Below are 19,127 nucleotides of genomic sequence, written 5' to 3' on the forward strand. Positions count from 1 at the left end.
CTGAAATGGTAGAAGCCTGCTATAGCATGGAATTGTTAGTTCAATCCCGTAGTGATGTAGGCAGATGTATTTTAAAGCAATGAACTTGTAACATTAGAAAATAATCTCAAACTTTATTTATGGATACAGGGCAGCATCACAAAACTCCTCTGCCTCATCCAAGAAGTTGTGAATGCTTTACATTATTTAATTATTATAGAATTATTATACAATTAAATAATTATTATAGAATTAGGGTATATAATTCTATACTGAATTTACAGATGGGGTTTAGGGAACATGAAGATGATAGAACTTGACAAAATTCATGAGGTTCTGAATGCTGATCTTCCTTAGTTTTAAACATAGCAGTGCGTTTGACATTAAACATCCAGAGGCTTGATGAGGAATGATGCCATCTCTCTCCAAGGTTTGAATCAAGCTGGACAGGCAAAAGTAGCACATCGGGCACCTGCGCATAAAGCACTTACTCAAGAAGCAGTGCTCTCAACTGATACAAAGCAGCAAAATATGTATTGTAACATATACTAGATGTTAAGATACGGATTATTTACTTACAGGTTCAGAATTTGTGGAATTTTTTCCAACAGGTTTACTCAAAAAACAAAATCTTTTTTTTTCTATCCTGTGATATTAATGTTTCAATTTTTCTTCTTTCCCCCCTTTTTTTAAAAAAAAAAAAAATGTCAAATTAGATTGTCCAAAAGCTGTTGGATGGGAGAAAAACCAAAAGGGAGGGATGGGTCCAAGGATGGTGAATCTCAGTGAATGCATGGATCCCAAAAGGTTTGTTCATTATCTTTTATATTTCTGTAGTTTTCCTTACTTGGGTTTAAGCCATTAGCAAGTTGAAATGTGAAATGCAAGGACTATCTGTCTCTGTTAGATAATAATCTACAGGAGCACATAAACTGTCTATTATTTTGATAGTCCTATTGGGGAAAAAGGCTTTAATAGAGCAGTGTGCTCTGAATGCAGCAGAAATGTGTGCAGTTTTTGACTCTAGCTCAAAATTTCAAGTGCATTATATTTAAAATGGAGTGGATATAGGTCACAGTGTTACAGGACTGTGTGTTTCATTGAATTCTATAACCTGCAGATTATTAATCAAAATAAGCATGGAGAAAAGTTCAGCCTTTGTCAGAGTGTAACAAGAAAGAGCTTGGGAAACATGACAGTAATTTTTATCATCCTGCACATAACCTAGGGAAAATGGCTTGAAAAGTCTAAGCTATACAGCCTCTTGGCTCATCTGCTTTCACTGACTTTGAAAAACTGCAGGAGCATGGTGATCTAATGATTTAGGTTACCATAGTTCACCTCTCAAGGTCAGCCATTTTTGTCTTGCAGTTGTGGCAATTCATAGTATGTTCATAGACGTTAGAGAAGGTTCATATGAGGGCTCTTAATTCTTTTAAGTAAATGTAATGTGACCTTTATTTCTGTGTATGCTCCCTTCTCTTATTTCCCATGGAGACATGTTGGTAATATGCCAAACTTGGCAATTGCAATCTTAAATCCTTGTTAAACAAACAATTTACTGCACACTGCAGATTTCCTTTATGATATATGAAGGAAAGAAACCATCAAGAATCTAAGAACTGTGATGACCTGACTTGAGAGTTCTAACACCCTGCGTTCTGATGAATATAAAAACCTGACACTAGGTTGAGCATGGATTTCCTACCTCCTTTTCCTTCTAAATTTTCCCCACGGAAGCTTGCCCACATTTTTTAGGGGTTAGTGTAGTATTTAACGTTAAGGACAGATGTAACTGAATACAGAAACCGGATAATTTAAAAAACAAACAGAAGTTTATGGACAAATGGTTTGTGTCACTCAGCTTGACAGGAATCTGGGCCAAGGTGCTATTTTATTTTCATGCTTCCATCAATTTTGTCACCAAAATTTGAGTTTTGGATTGTTACATTTTTGAGAAGCCCTTACAAACATGTTCCGATTCCTAAGGAAGTACATGGCTTTAGTAGACTTCTACACCAAGTCCAGGGTGGCCAGCTGGCACACTCCTATGTGCCCTAGCTTGTGAAAGAGAATGTTTTCTTAGCAGAATTTCCTGGTTAATAACCATCTTGTCAAATGTCTACAGACTGGTTGTATGGTTTGTTTGTTTTTAAGCTTCTGTTGTCTTTCTACTCTTGTTTCAGTAGTGATTTACTCTTCTGTTTTAAAGCAGTATGGTCACAGCTTTTATAAGCAAAGTTCATTAGCAGTGTTCGGCCAACACCTTGTTTACAAGGCACCATTTGTGTATTTACATAGAATTGACTTTTGACATCTTCTCTTTGCATGTTTTTCCTGTTTAGCTGATAGCCAGAATGGTTAAACTTTTATGGGTAGGACCCTCATGAACGTACTGCATGTGTCACAAGAACAAGCAGTGTAAAAAGTGCCTTTTCCTCATCTCCTATACATATACCTTATTATTAAGTGGGAGTATGCTTCTGGGACTTTGGTTTTTCATATTACCTATGTACTGAATTGTTGAATTCTTTCCTTAAAAAAAAGAAAGTATTGAACTTCTTGAGATGGAATAGAAGTAATTGCTTTGTTGCAGAAAGACAAGAACATTCAGAAGTGTGTTGCTCTTTTTCATGGTATAGGTTAGCAGAATCATCAGTGGATCTGAATTTGAAATTGATGTGCTGGAGGTTGGTGCCTACTCTAGATTTGGAGAAAATTGTGTCTGCCAAGTGTCTGCTGCTAGGAGCTGGTACACTAGGGTGTAGTGTTGCAAGGACCTTGATGGTAAGTCCTGAGTTAATCTTAAAACTAATCTGCTGTTTCTCATAAATTCTGTATGATTTTGGGGGGTTTTTTGAGCAGCTGCCATGGAACGTAAGAGAAAAGTTGAATTCCTTTGTATTAAAATAGACAAAATTTGTATTAGTCGATACTACTAATTGCAGGGAAGAGGCAAGATCTGTAGCCAATAGAAATAAGTTCTGCTAATATTAGAATAGTAGATAGTAAGAGAACCTTAACAGAATAGTAATCTGTTTTAAATTTACATAAAAAAGATTGAACAAGAAATTCTGGAACAAATTAATGAGCAAATTCACAGTGAAGCACTTGTAAATAACAGCACAGTTACTACTTTTCTATAGGGTTTTGAAGGATTACTGTCAAATAACATATTCATACAGACCAAATTTTCTGTTCTGTTATTTCAGTGCAACAACAAGGTTGCTGCTGTGAGTAGAGTCAAAAGCTTTTGTAGCTTGATCTTTCTAGAAAAATTGTCCAAAACTCTTCTCGAGTTCCTGGCATTACTCAAAAGCCCATCATACTTATTGTCATTTAAATTACTTTCTTGTTTAGGGCTGGGGAGTCAGGAAGATTACATTTGTGGACAACGCAAAGATCTCTTATTCCAACCCAGTACGACAGCCACTGTATGAGTTCGAAGATTGTCTTAGTGGAGGGAAGGCCAAGGCACTTGCAGCAGCAGACAGACTACAGAAAATCTTCCCAGGAGTGGTAAGATTAGTACTTAAAATGTGTTAACATCTTTGGAAGAGAACCAGTGACTTTAAATGGCTACTCCAAGTTCTAGTAATTAAGCATTATTATGAGTGGAAAAATACCTGTTAGATGTTATTGAGACAATGTTGTAACAGTGGAATATAATCAAGGATCATCTGAATAATCTTGTAGCTTGCAGATGGTGAAGTAAACTTTTCCCTGTCTGATAAGTCCTAAGGAACATTCAGTAATGGCAGCTTTTAATGCCGTGCTCTCCCTTTCTGCTCTTAAATGTTGAGTTTAGACCCATTAGTTGTCTATTATGGGAGCAGAAGGTCTCAAGGGCAGTAATAATGGTTGAGATTTCCTTTTATCTTTTACACTCAATATTTGCATTCTTGTTGGAGTGTCTGTTCTGCATTAGAGGCAAATATCTTTAACTTTCAGAAAAGGGAAATGGTTTGTAGCAGCAAAGTACTCTTCTTTTGGGGAGTAATAACTTACTATCAAAATGAAGTAGCTGAAAGGGAACAAGACAAGATGTTTTAGAATCCTTATGATGAAAGACCCATCAATGGCAGCCTTTGTCCTCCTTGACTCCAGGGTTGTGCATCATATGAGCATTAGTCAGTGTGCATGTTCAAGCACACCTGGTTTTCAGTGCTGAAAAAAAGTAGATTAAAAAAGCCCTACCTTGTAAATATTTGCAGTTCTCTACATTTCAGTCTTTGTTTGGGGAAAGAATTGATCTGGCCTGCAATTTCTCTATCATGAAGAAAATTTGTTATGTTCATTTGACATACATGTGACAGAAGTAATTCAGTGGTTTATAGCTTGAGGCTTGGAACTGGTAGCTATAGTTGCTCATCTGGCAAACCGTATCTTAACCACTCAGTGTAGTAAGAATGAGTTATGTATACTTACAGTGCAACTTTGTAAGTAAGAGTTATGAACAGTGGAATATAGATTATGTTGTTGATGATGATCAGTGCTGTGAACAGCTTCACAGAATATCATTTCTAAACAATTTTGGGTTCATTTAGTTTGACTCAAGGTTTGTTCTGTGCTTTTGTTCTGTTTTCTTCTGTTGATCTTATGATTGTCATTATTTATTGAAACAGTGTTAGTACTAAGTAGTAATTCAATGAATATTTGAGTATCAGTGATCCCTGGTACATAAAAATACTAAACATTTCACCTTCAGAACTGTATACAAAGAAATCAGAAGAGGCTCTCCGAAAGTTCCTTTAATTGTATTGACCCTTACTGCACTGTAGAGTTTCTGTCACTTGGAAATTATTAGCTATAGAAATACTAAATAGCAGAACAAGTACAGAAAAGAAAGCATCTGTGTGGTATCACCCAGAGCACTAATATGATGTGAACTAGGATTTATCACATGATTTCTTGCTTTTTGAGCCTGAGAAAATGAAAACAGGACTATTAAGAAAGAGTAGTTTTAATTGAAAGAAATAAAAGCTGTTCGTGAAATCCTGCAAGTCTTAGTTTTGCATGTGTAAAGATCAGAAATTGGTCTCAGGAGTTCTCTTGTTAGAAACAATCAAGGCAGCAAAAGACCAGGCTGTGCTCTGGAATCTTGAGATTGGGATGAAGCTTAAAACAGTAGTTAAAATATAACCTGCAGAAGAGTTTCCAGAGATAAGGGGAACCAGTAACAATGGTTTAGTGAGCCTGTATCAATTAGTGTTAGGGCATTTGGTATACTTAGGAAAAAAAACAATGTTCCTGTTCAGTAATAGCATATACAACATGCAGCCCACACTGTGTATAAGGGATTTTTCCTCTACCATACACCTCAAATATTCTGCATCTACTACTGCTCTCTTAGCACAGTGTTATGCATTCTGTTACTTTCTCATGCCGTGCATGGGTCACATCTGATCAGCCTTCAGTGGTACTTAAACTTAGTTTCATAGCTTTGTGCACAAATGAGGAGAAAGCGCAGACCCCGTGTACTCTTATGATAGAGTGTTTCTAAAGAATTTTCAGTGAAAGTGATTTCTGCAGTAACCCATGGAGAAGAGGTCTCATGTTTGACCATCAGTAAATATACAGAGAGAGAACATCTTAGCATTAACAACAATTAATGGGGCTTAACAGTAAAAACTGCTTCAGGCAGTTAATATCATGCTGACAGCATGCGAGAGGGGTGAGATTATGGCAGCAGGCCAAGCGTAGGGACTGACAGTCTCTGATTAGCCTGGGTAAAGTCTTACTGCTTTGGGACCATTTGAACAGTGAAGCTGCTGAAACTGGAAATCCTTATAACCCAGCTGACTTTGCTAGACTTCTCAAACTGCAGCTATGTCTGCACTGCAGACTGCGCTACTGCTCCTTACCAAACCCTGTACTCAGCAGTGGAAATGCCTTTGAATAAAATGATCAGTTGTCCTGCATTTTGAACCTGCTTCTTTCTCTTGTACTGAAGAAGTAGCCAAAGCTGTCTCTTGCTGTTTGGAAACCCACACAGTCCTTTAAGCCTCTGGGAATCCAAGCAGCAGTGCTGGTTCTGAAGGTGTTTCTGAGGGTTTGCATTTCTGTGCAATTCACTGGCAGTCTAATTTCCTTACTCTGGTTTCAGTGTGAGTAGTATTTTGCACACAGAATGCAGTTTCTCCTAGTTGACTTTGAAATGCTTGGCTGCTCGATGTGAATTCTTCTTTATTGTTTTTAATCTACATCCTCTCTAGTTGGAAGAGCAATCACCTCATCATCGCAAACAAAACGAGGAGGAATGCTTTGGCAAGGAGCTCTGATTTGTTTCTTTCCACTTCTAAGACTATCATTAGCTGTAGCTTAGAGTTTTACAATAAAAAAGAAGGGAGGACTTAGAAATAGCAGAATTCATGGATTTGCAGCCTTTCACTGCAAGTAGGTAATGCACAGACTAATTTGGGTAGCTGCTGTGGAATTTAACTTCATTGTGTCACTTACATGATCATTTCTTGAAGTATTCAGACAGGGAACTCCAGTGTATTCAGCATTTTATCCTTTGTTCTGTACTGCATTATGGGCACTTTGTGTAGCTGTTTCCAGTGGAACAATTTACTGATGGCAGCATCTTCATTTTGTGTGCACCTACTGCCCATGGCACAAATGCGACCAGGTTCATATATTAAAGCCGTTGAGCAGAGATACCCTCAAAGTGATGTGAGCCATGGTTTAACCAAAAATGCAGAAAGTGAATAGAAACGTGAATAAAAATGAGAGAGATGGCAGCACCATAAATTGCAGTATCTTGATGTCTGTTTGCTTTAAACAAAAACACTGGAGTTTGGAGCACAGCTTTGGTCAGCTGTCAGTCAAGTCAAAAGCTCATCATCTTTTATGAGTTTGCTCATGTCAACATACAGTCCCTTTTTTAATAGAAACATGATTCTAATACTTTATGGGGTGATAACTAATTATTTTGGTTTGGGTAATTTAAAATCATTTATTAATATGAAGGTTCTGGTTGTAAAAGTGTACCTCAGCTGCTTTTGGTAGTGAGTGGTGTCTTTTTTTCATGAGACAGTTATTGGAATAAAATGGAAGCCATTAACGTTACTAGATGTGTGTATTCCTGCAGCTACAGACACTGGATAGTTTTGTTCTGAATTCTGGGAAGATGTTAGTATTTTACATACCTTGTTATCATATTTCCATGCAAACGGTGTTCAACTTACTTGTTTACTTGTTATTTTGTGGAACAAAAGTCCCCAATGGTGTCAGTTATACTGATCTGATCAGTCAGCACTTGTTTGCAGTACAGGAGCTTGATAAGTTTATCCGTAAATACACTTCTCAAATACAGCATGGATTATATTTCGTGTTTCTGCCAGAGGTTTTTTGGAGGAGATGATGACAATGAAGGTAAAACCTCCCCCAGCAATTACCCAGTGTCTGTGCTGCTGACACAGAGCTGTCCACAGTGGGAAACAGTGGAGCTGTCTTGTTAACAGCATACTAGATCACTGTGGGCTTCATGTTTTTCCCCTTGGAAGTGGGAGGAAGGAAAGGGGGGGAAAAAAGATGCATCCTTTGGTATGGTTAGTGCAGACCTTACTCAGATTTATTTCTCCAAGCTGCTCTATGTGTCTGTTTCTCTTTGTCATCAGGGATATTTATGATGTTCAGAATGTATACTTTACCCTTGTGGTTATTGGGCTCACCTGGATTTAGGAGTTGTGCATGTAATTGGTCAATTCAAAAGCACATTCCACCAATCCTCCTTTCCTCTCTTCCCATGTAATTTTATGTGTGGTTCACCTAGCTTTTAAATTTTGGCATTTAAATTCTTAGTTGCTCCCTGCACAGTGAGAAGCAGGGAGACTTTGGCAAGGCCTGTGCTTCTGTGACATACATGAAAGATCCATTATTCTCTTATAGCAGATGGCTGACAGATTGTGTTAACGTATTTCCAAATGAGCGAGTCGATTGGTTTGTATGTGCATTGTGTATGTGCTTATTTGGCTCTTCAGCCATTTTCTGCTCAGTATGCCTTGACCGAATACAGAGTTAGGAGAAGCATATGTTTCTGCAACAGGAGCAAGCTCTTTCAGCATCTGCATAGTGCAGGCCTCCAGACATCCAAGCACTGGAGTAACAAGTCTCATAAGTGATTTTCTCCTAAATCAAATTCACATATGGTGGGTCAAATTACATGAAGATAATTCCAGACTGTTGTTGTTCTCATAAACAATTTAAAACAAAGAGGAGAACGTGTGATACTTTGCATCTGTCTCACAGTAATTGAATGAATATGCAATATCAGAAATGTTAACAGGCTGTAGTTTATATTGTGTGTGAAGTGGCTACATAGATTAGTCCAGGACAAAGGTTTTAGGTAAGTTTAATAGCATGATCTTAATAATATGTAAGGTCCTTGCTTTTGTAATTGTAGTGGCGTTTGTAAGCTCTGGGGTTAGGAACAGTCAGCTATCTCCTTGGGATTTGCCAGACCTAATAAGCCCTTCTGAGAGCCTGGGCTTGTTAATTCAGGCACCAAGCCACCCAAACATGGTTAATCTGCTCTCATGGCCCAAGTTAGTGTGTTTACATTGAGCTGCTCTGTTCTGGATAAATAGAGCTGAGAGCGATGCTTCCTCAGAAACTTTAGCACTGTGCTTTAATGCACAGCACTGATCTGGAGGTGTGAAGAATAAATGTACCATTCTGCCAAACAGCAGTTTAGGCTGTACTCCCCAGTTTTGTATGGAATATTACAATAATTATGTTCAGTCCCAAGATTATGTTTTTAATGTGATGTTTTCTGTTGGTCTCCATCTAGATTTCAGAAGGCTACAACATGAGCATCCCTATGCCCGGCCACCCAGTGAATTTTTCTGAAGTAACAATGGCACAGGCTCGGAAGGATGTGGCTAAACTTGAAGAGCTTATTGATGCTCATGATGTTGTTTTCCTACTAATGGACACTAGAGAGAGTCGATGGCTTCCTGCTGTCATTGCAGCCAGCAAGAGGAAGGTATTGTACTATACTTTGCTAATGTCCTTGTCAATGTGTTTTAACTCATACATATCAACTGGCTGTGTCTACCTAAAAGAACTTAATGGGGTATTAAAATATTTGGTCAATCTTTTGTGATTGTGCTGAATGTTTTTCTTGTTTTCTGTAGCCTTAGAGACTCTGTAGATGACAAAAAGAGAGTGTTGGAAAAGAGAAAATAGAAACTTTTGTATCGCAGAATAATACGGGTTGCAAGAGACCTCTGGAGGAGGTACGGTCCTATTCCCTGTTCAAAATAGGGCCAATTTACAGCATATTGCCTAGGGTCTTGTTTAGTCAGTGTCTTTTGAGCATCTCTGAGGGTACATGTTTCACAGTAATATTAAGAGAAATATTTTCATAGTAAGAGAATCATACTAAGGAGGTCTAAAGACATTAATGGTTGACTGATAGGGGATGTAAGTTGTAGAAACTTATGTGAAACCATGTTTTCAAATTAGTTCCCAAAAATGTAAAATGGGAAAGCAAATTCTGAACTTTCAAAGTATGCTAACACTTTTCCTGGTTCAGAGTTAACTGTTGGTTTTTTCTCATTACTTTATTGGAAATCACAGTGTTGTGCTGAGCCAATGCATCGAAACTCTGGGAATGACTCTTACCCAGGTAGTGTTGAATGCTTCATACTTCAGAAGTTATATTCTTATGTTGCAAACAAAGAAAAATGTAGAGAGCTACAGCACATCAAATTGAGATTGTGAATTCTTATATTAAAAGAAGTGTGTAAAGCTTTATGGCTCATACCCTCTATAGGAGATCGGTGAGACTGTATGCATAAATGCTTCTGTAGTCAAAATGTTTAAAAGACCTTTTGTGGTCATTACATAGACCTGGTCATATGAACCAGATTGAGAAATAAAGCTTAAGATGAACAAAACTTTTCCAGGAGAGTAACAAAAACATATGGGAGATTTTGGGGCTTTTTTCCCTTGCTCTGCAGATCTTACTGAGGATTAGATATGAATAACAGAGCCTTGACTTCTGTGTGAATGCTGTTCTTGAAGACAGCGTGGCATCCAGACTTTTCCTGTGAAAAGAATGTTGTGAATCACACAGGATTCTGGAAGCATCATCTTTCTTCAAGCGAATGCAGTGTTGACAATATTCTTATGCTGAAGTATCCAAATAAATTATCCTGATCACTTAATTCCCTTGCTACCAGGGTCTAGATTTTAGCAAAACACCTCAAGTAATCCTGATATTTCTTAATTGGAGTTGTGCAGTTTCATGTTTGCTCAGTTAAAATAGCACAAAATCAGAAAATGCAAGTATTAAGCTTTTAACATGTTGACTTAACCACAGTGCACATCCTGTGTTTTGGGACAGAAATGTAATGGTGTCCATGGCAATTTATTAAGTTATGAACTTAATATGAGAGTAAAAGACAACCTACACGTGACAGCTGGTCAGTGTTGTTACTAGATCTTTGCATTTCCTGACTTCTCTGATATTTCAGCTATGGCAACTATCATTTCCTAATAGTTGTTAGCTGGTTGTGGTTTCTTTTGCTTGTGTTTATTTCCAAAACAGTCATACAGTGGAAAGGGGAGGGAATGCAGATTTGTGGTATTTGCAAACTGGTTTTGCCTTACACATTCCCAGTATGCTCCCCTTTCTCATGAAGTTTATGTACAGATGAACTTAATTAAATTTCCTCTTACAGTCATTTCCGACCCAAACTGTTCTATGATTCTACGGTTCTACTTTAGGACAGAGGAAAGAATAGACTACAAGGTTGAAAATGAATATCCAGAAATTATTTGAGATGCCAAGAATGATGATGAAACTCACAGGCTTACTTGTCAACATGGCTAATTCTTGACAGCTTCCCTCAGATTCCCTCTTTTCAAGAACTCCTGGCTGTAAGAATGAAAAATGACAAACTTGCTGGGCTAGAATTTCCATTCAAAGTATCTGCATACGAAGCAGTATCATACCTTCCTTCGTGTTTGACCATCACTAATACGTAATTGATTTTGTGTTTTCCTGTATTTAAAGCCTTGCCTGTATGCATAGTTTAAGTTTAAACTTAGTTAAAATCTCTTAGTGTAAGTACTGGTTCATGATATTATGGTCAGAAACTTCAGATTACTCTAAGCACTTGTCACAAACTGCAGAGAAAGGGAAAAATGACAGTGTAATTGTTCACTGCAGCTGCTTCTGCCCATGTGACTAGACAGGTGCCTGTGAAGACCATAAGTAATCATTAATCGCTTTCCTCACTGAGCAGAGGTTTTCTGGGATAACAGACTTGGATTTCATTGCTTTGTCACACAGGAGTGTTTAGTCAGTTGTAGTTCAGATTACAGTGAACTGAAAAGACTACATATAGAGTTGTTATTGATAGCCACTGTTGTACTTAAATGCCACCTAGAATATCTGAGCACTTAGAGAACCATGTAAGTGATGATACAGAATATGCAGCACCTTGAAAATAAATTCTGAGTTGGAAGCAGAAGAGGTTTTTTCCAATAATGATATTAATCATTATATGAACATTCGGCCAAATTTGAATATATGGATGTTAGCAGCTTCAGTAGTTTCCCTGAGACACTGGGTGTGAGTTGATTTGAACCCCGCTTCAGATGTAAACCGTGCATAGGTTTGTGTAACAATTAGGAGAAGTTGTTGGTTTGTATCGTTTCCCTGACAGGCACAGTCCTTCTAAATGCTTGACAGATGGAATTTTGCACCTCTTGGCCAATCTGTTGGTCATGGCTAGGGTGGTAGCTAGGCACCTAAGAGGTTGTTCAACCATCTACAGCACGTGGGGGGTTTTTTGATGTTTACAGTGAAGAAAACCTCGAGGCCTTTTTTCCCTTCCCACTTTAGCTCACTTAAAATCTGTTCTCTTTCTTTTTGTTCGCAGTTGGTCATCAATGCAGCATTGGGATTTGACACATTTGTTGTTATGAGACACGGACTAAAGAAACCAAAACAGTCAGAAACTGGTGATGCATGTTTCAACAACACCGCTGGTTCTTCCGATCTGTTGGGGTCATCACTCTTTTCAAATATCCCTGGCTATAAACTGGGCTGCTACTTCTGCAATGATGTTGTGGCACCAGGGGATGTGAGTAGAACCGTATGCAAATGGTGATTATATATCTCTCTTGTTGTGACTTGGGTTTTTTTTATCACCTTTAAAGGCTTTGGTGTATGTTGATGTACACAGGATTAAGAAATACCTCATCTTTTATTTGGAAGATCAAAGGCACATAACTAAAGGTGTTTTGTGTAGCAGGGTGGCTGGTTACTTTTGAGTTACTTTTTTCTCTCCCTTAGAGCTGTCTGTCTTTGTAGTCCACCAGGGATCGGACACTGGACCAGCAGTGCACAGTCAGTCGGCCTGGGTTAGCCATGGTAGCTGGAGCGCTTGCAGTAGAATTAATGGTCTCTGTTTTGCAGCATCCAGAAGGGTGAGTCCTTTCCTATTGGTGTTCAAAAGGTGTTCTCTGAGAAATAACGTCTATTTAATAAAACTCTTTTGGGAGAAGGAGGAAGTACATATGGAGTAGAACAATTCTGTAAGGTGTAATGTTGCCTGCAAGTCATTGTATCTGCTGTATTAGTGTAACTTAGCAGTGTTTAGGAGGACTGATTCATCAAATTTTAAGTTCTTATCTTGGAAATTGGTAGTTTTCTCTAAGTTTAAAAGTAGGAAAGTTCTGTAACTGTTTCAAAAGAAGAAAGTATTCCTGTAGGTGGATCTTGGCATTCCTTTGCTCAAGAGAGTGTTTAAGTGTAATGAGGAGCTACCCAAACTCCGCATGTCACTCTGAAGGGCTTCAAGATAATCCTAATATTGTGAAATCTAATTTAAAATTAAGTGGGTGTGATACAGAAATTACTCTGAAATTGTGCAACCTGAAATTTAGGCTTGTTTTCTGTCTTTAAAAATCTGAAAAAAAAGGTGAGTTAGGAACTGGTTATGAGTATGTTACAAGTGTCTGAGATTAAGTCTGAAAGGGGGTTTTATATTCCCATGCTGAATCTTAGTTACTATGAAACAGACTTTCCAGATAGGTTCCTTTCCAGATTCTAAACTGTAAGCTGTAAAAAAAAGTCTTGAAGCTTACTGGAAATTCTGGCTGAGTATGTTGTCTTGTTCTAATTTTCCTTCTTGGATTTCTGGCAGGGGTTATGCTGTGGCCAGCAGCAGTGATGATAGAATGAATGAGCCGCCTACTTCTCTTGGACTTGTTCCTCATCAGGTAAATAATTTGAGAGTAAATCCTTTTGTTTAAAAGCTGGGAACTGATATATAGCAAACATCACAGATTTTGCCTCCTTAACAGAAACATACTGTATGCTGCTTCCATTCCCCAAAGGACTGACTTTCCATATTCATTACAAAATATAGATACAAAAAAGAAATCAATCAATCACACAGGGTAGTTGTGTTCCTGTTGTTGTCTCTCTTATCTGTGGGCACACAATTCCTGCTGCCTACTTAGCAGGAATTAGTTTGGAGCAGGCAGCATTTGAATAAAGCAGCCTCATGCTTGTCTGTTACCCCTCAGAACAGACAATATATACATCTCCAGGTTACTTTTGCTCACTTTTTAAATCCCCTCTGACTGAAAAAAAACAAAAATGAACTCCAGCCAGCTCACAATTATTACAGTTGTCCAAAATACTCACTATTTCTGTTGCTATACAGCAGCCTTTATTCTTCTACTCAAGCCAAACTCTAGTTACAAATATGGTAAGGATACAGTTTTTCAAATTGCTGGATAGACTTGGGTTTATTTGTTACATTGGTACAGGCCTTCAAAAAACTGCCTGCTCATCTTATCCCTGTAATCCTGTCTCCTGTGATACTATCGGTCAAAGTATTCTGTGCATCTTTCTTTGTGTGGCTGAGTGACTCTGCTTCGATGGTGCCATTGTATAAATAAGTAATTTATTGGTTTCTCTGTGATATTTTTATATTCCATTGGTTTTGTAGTGTTGGGGTTGGTTTTATTTTTGCACTAAGAATAAATCCCGATTCAGAAAAAGATAAAGCTACCAGTATGTTTTCTTTGCAACATCCAGGTAATCACAGGCTCTGGTCTACATAAAATTAGTCTAATTGTGTTTATAATGTTATGTAGTAACTAGTGTTTACACAAAGCTCATCTGATGCAGTGGGGTCCCCCTGGGTTTTCTCCCTCTCCAGTAATTCTGGAGTGTCTCCAGTTCTTTCTTAGGTGTGTGTCTCCCATCCCCTGCAAGTTTTTCTCCTTGTTACTGTGGGCATTGTCAGCTGCAGGATTGGCTGGGAATATCCAGTTCTTGAGTAGCTTGTTGAGATACTCTCAGTGTGAGGCTCTTGTCCTTGTTGGCACTCACGGTTTGCTCACCTGGAAGATTCTTGACTCTTCCCATCTTTGTTACTCATTGATAACTTTAGTAACGACTGACGGGTTACTTAGTTATAGTAAAAAGTGAACTCCCTTATCCTATAGGTTTATCTGTTATTTATTACTTATCTCTTTATTATTTGTTAAAATGCTAACGCTGCTGTGAGCCAGGCCCAACCTTTGCCAACTGCTGCAGCGTATCTGAGGGAGATTTTTTTGACCTTTCATAATAGGAAGAAAAAGCCAGCTCTAAATCTTGTTCATTTGCTTTGTTTCAAAATGGTGACTGTGCTCCAGACCTATGTAGAACAGATCTGTAATCTGAACTTTCTCTTAAAAAGTGATAGTGAAGAAGTTACTCCCCCACCCCAAAACTAGAAATATTTCATTAGATAGGAATATTTTTAGTTAAAAAAAAATCTCAGTAGAAACAGCAACAAAAAAAAACCAATAACTTTAGAGTTTACTGTTTCTACTGAAAAAATAATGATCTCATCTTCAGGACGTACCTGAACTCTGAGAATGTTAACTGTCCAGTCAGTCCTGTCTGGTTTGTTTTATACCCCCATAATATTCTACCTGCATTACTATTCTGGTTTGCGCTATGCTTTACAGTATGATCCATATCAAATATGTATTTTAATCAGAAAACTTTTCATAGAAGAATGACTCCTGTCAAGCCTGTCTCCGTTTTCACATATACCTTTAGTGACTCTTATCAATATCTTCTCTTTTAGATATTCTTAAGACAAATATGGATGAAAATAGACATTTTTCTTTTTCAAATACTGTGAGACCTAATCCTTTTATAAAAGGGTTGGATGTCACAGTTTTGCTGGTTTCTCCTAGGAATCACCGCTGTGTTTAACTTTACACCATGGCTTTTGATTTTGATTGAACTTTGCAATCAGAAAAGTCAAACTCCAGGTGGTGCTGTGCCTCTATTAGTGTTTAAATAACATCGCATTTAGCTAGTTGGGCCATTGTTTGTATCCAGAAAAACAGCAATATATGTTGAGTATAACTTGACTGCAGGAGTTACTTGAAGTCACTGTCAGAACAGCATTACCCCTGTTATAGATGTCCCTGTTGAAAGATGTCTGTTGGAAGTATGTCTCCAGTTCATGTCAAATTTTGGACATGTTTTTTATGGTGGTAAAAAGATTGTAATTTGTTTCATCTTCCAGATCCGTGGTTTTTTATCAAGGTTTGATAATGTTCTTCCTGTCAGCCTGGCCTTTGATAAGTGCACAGCCTGTTCAACAAAAGTAAGTCTGAACTTGCGCTTTATTTATACGTATACTGAATGGTGTTGCTCTAGGTCAGTCATAGGGTGCTGAGGACTACTTTGTATTTGACATTTTCTCCTTAAGGCTTGGAATATGTGTTCTCACTTCAGCTGAAGTTCTTTTGCCCTCATACCCTTCTCTTTTAGCTGTCTTCTGAATTTCTTTGGTATCACCTATTAGCATGCTATATCCACATAATAATTAGTCAGCTGAAGAAAGCAAGCAGAGCTTAGGACCAACACATTTTGAGAAGTGTATCACATAAATACAATCAATATCTTGTAGCTTTGTAGGAAGGAATGAAATCAGTATCATTTCTAGCTGGTTAAGAAAAGATGTCTGTTGTCCAGTGTGTAAATATATCCTTTTTAGTACCATTACAAATACGTGAAGTTATATAAATTTCTGGTTTATGAGACAAGCACATAAAGAGCACTTCAGAAAAATAAATTACTTCCATAACGTTTCTTTATTGAAAAGCCTGTTTCATTTTGACACTAGTGTTGACAGTCCTGAGTCACCTAATAGCTTTACAGCTGTTGCCTGGATCTGAGCTGTCCTGCCAGAACACTGGGGACTTGGAGACCCATAGCCCACTAATGGGTCTGTGTGAGGCCTCTTCAGTCTTGGATTGTTTTCCTGTACTGTGGCTTTGAAAAGTTTTTTTTCTGGCAAATTTTCTCTGCAGTGAGAGTTCAAGAAGTTTTGACTGGGATCGCTCAGTGTGGAGATGCAGAGGGTTTGACTCATGATTTGGACTGCTTGGGAGTGCCATTGGTTTAGTTCATTCTGATGTACCTTGAGACTTACTGCGAGATGTTCTTTCAGTTCCTTTCGCTGCACTTGTCCTTTCAGAGAGCTACAAAAAGCTCTTGAGGCACTAGAATTCGTTCTTTTGAGGACTTGCACCGCTTCTTTTTCCGCAGAATTGCTTTGCTTTCTCTGGGCCATCTGGGTACATTTGACAAGTTTTGAAGGGCTATTAACGTCCATTTTCTCCTCAAAAGTTGAAGCACTAGACTTAAAATTGCTGTTATTTTTAGAAACATGTATTTATCCTCTTGAATAGCTGGAAGCTCAGCAGTAGCTAAAACTTTCTGATGATGAAGCCTGAGAAGTTAAACTGCTAGAATAAGCTTTTTTCTTATCATCTCTACTAAGGATGTACTGATATATAAAATCAGTAAAACCATACGTCTATGTAGACAAATTCAGTGCAGGTATCAATTCTTTGTGAGCAAATCATTTCCTCTTGGAGGTCATTTTCCAGAGAGCCCTGGTTTACATAAACAGACTTGATGATTTAATAAAAACTGCCTTGGATTTTAGCAGCTGTGTTATTCCCAGAGAGATCACTTTTCATGTGGTTTTGGTATTCAGTTACTTCTGTGCTGAAAACGTTGCTTCATCAGTGCACGTATTTCCTTACAGTAGAAACACGGCCTCTGTTTACTTTGCTAACTTTCTCTTTATTAGCATAAGAGTTTGCCACCCTGTATTATCTGCAAATCTGATGCTGATACTTTGAAATGACAAATCCAATTACAGTTTAATTGTAGTCTTTATGTTGGTTGTTTCGTTGCTGCTGTTGGTTTTATTTTGAATGCATTGATTTAACATAATTTCATCCTGATCTGTGTCAGATTTACTGTAGATCTAAACTTTTAGCATACAATTGTCTTTTCTGACATGATTGAATTTGCTGGTACCTTATCTATTTTCCTCTTTCTTTTGTCAGCATTCTCCTTCTTGTCACTATAACTCTTGAAATAGTGAATTAGGAATTTAACAAGAATCCTGTACATCCTTACACCATCCAGTTGGTGTAAGCTGGATGACTTGAGAGAAGCTGCTAATGATCTGCATGTTTAGAGAATAGATTCCATTTCATTTTGACTCACAGTCGTGACTTCATTTCTCTGTTTTTGAAGCTGAAGAGCCCAGACGTCCAAGCAGGCAGCTATTCCTTACCCAGAATTGTCCTAAACAGGCTGCATGCCAAAGAAGCTTCCTGCAGGCAGTTGTTCAGGAATTTTGGGATGGTCGCAGCAGTAGGAAACCAGTCTATTTTTGTTCTGGGCCTGATTTTCTTTGTACGATTTCCCCCTCTGTCTTATTCTGGTTCTGCACAAGCACATGCTAGAATGGAAAGTATCCCTTTTTAGAGCAAACAGCACTGCACTGCCCTGGCAGTTGAGTAGGGAGTCGTAGGAGCAGTGTAAGCTCTTCTGATGGGAGAGTCCAAGTTCTATAGTATAGATATTTATTTGTAGTAACTGTTTTCCTTACAAGAATCTGTTAATTAAGCTATCTGACTGGTTCTGATCCTCTGCTACCTAATCCTTGCAGGCAACTGGCTAAAGCCCTAAAATATGAATATTAAAGTATGTATCTATCTTAATGCAAAACTGCCAGTGTTTAGATTTTAGTGAGGGTAATGGAAATTTTCCTATTATTGCTTCTCCATCCTCTTTGTGTGTCATGGCATGAACCAGGAGACCTCATAGGTTCAGAGTTTAATGTCTGAAAAAGATCACTGCTGCTAAGCCACTTGGCTATGCAGCTGCCCATTCTGTTTCTGCATGTTGCTCACAGACTGTTTCCTCCAGAGGCCAGATTTATTGTCCATGTGCTAGAAGATAACTTATTTGCCTCAAAGAGATTTCTCTCCTTCCCCTACTAAATTTGTTCTGATGTGTAATTATCTCCACTATCAAAACAATAAAGCAGGAGACACTATGATCAGGAATGGCATTCTAGGCACTATGTTACGGTTTCTGTTTTCAGTCAGGGTATTTCCTTACCCTTGCAGATGTTTTCCCTTTTTAACATCCCAGGAATACATTAAACACTTTTGCCGTGACGTTTACTAAGTGCCTGTGTTGCGTAAGTTATTCGTGACTATTTCAGTTTGGAAATCTATCGTCATGTAGACATAACAGTGCTTTTATTGTTCTCATCTGCTAACTGCTTTGCATGCATTTTTGCTTTAAATGGCTCCAATCAGTTCTGATAGTAACCTGCACTGTTCAGTAACTTCTTTCAGTTGGGATAACTTTTAGTCCAGCAAGACCCTTTGTCTTTGCCCTACCTGCATTGAGAAAGGACTTCATAAGTTACATTCTCCCAGTAACAGCATATTACACCATCTGTCAAGGAAATTCCTTAATCTTTTTACATTATACACTTCTCAGTTCAAGCATGTGTTGATGTTAGAGAGGTGTGAATCATGGGGGTGAGAGGAAAGCCTTAGTCTTTCCTGTGCTAAACCAAGTGAACTCTTGCACAGCTTGCAGAAAAGATGGAGGAAATGGGGTAAATGTTTGTCCTTCAGGAATGAACGCTGCAAAAATGTAAAAGAATGTTTAAAAAGAGTTATTTATGTAGCTGTGCTGTAACGTTCAGTCTGTGTAATTGAGTTGGCTTACGACTTCCCTTATTTCCTGAATTTGCATATGTTAAAATTAGACACCTCTATGTGCA

General features: G+C 38.1%; 1 protein-coding gene across 3 annotated transcripts in view; it reads left to right on the forward strand.

The window, feature by feature from the left end:
• The window catches only part of ATG7 (autophagy related 7), a 92,476-nt gene that overhangs the window by 9,969 nt on the left and 63,380 nt on the right, over positions 1–19,127 (forward strand). For 2 of the 3 annotated variants that reach the window (XM_061472927.1, XM_061472926.1), the window contains exons 10-17: positions 696–786; positions 2,622–2,766; positions 3,340–3,498; positions 8,774–8,968; positions 11,877–12,080; positions 12,311–12,426; positions 13,146–13,221; positions 15,543–15,623. In XM_061472927.1, the coding sequence (XP_061328911.1) occupies positions 696–786; positions 2,622–2,766; positions 3,340–3,498; positions 8,774–8,968; positions 11,877–12,080; positions 12,311–12,426; positions 13,146–13,221; positions 15,543–15,623 (1,067 nt within the window). The remainder of the gene's footprint in view (positions 1–695; positions 787–2,621; positions 2,767–3,339; positions 3,499–8,773; positions 8,969–11,876; positions 12,081–12,310; positions 12,427–13,145; positions 13,222–15,542; positions 15,624–19,127) is intronic. The other variant, XM_061472928.1, reaches the window with a different exon arrangement.

This window comes from Pezoporus flaviventris, unplaced genomic scaffold (genome assembly GCF_033815535.1).
Source record: "Pezoporus flaviventris isolate CSIRO_AGI_PZ_B2104156 unplaced genomic scaffold, CSIRO_AGI_Pfla_v1 ptg000073l, whole genome shotgun sequence".
In the NCBI taxonomy this organism is placed as follows: Eukaryota; Metazoa; Chordata; class Aves; order Psittaciformes; family Psittacidae; genus Pezoporus; species Pezoporus flaviventris.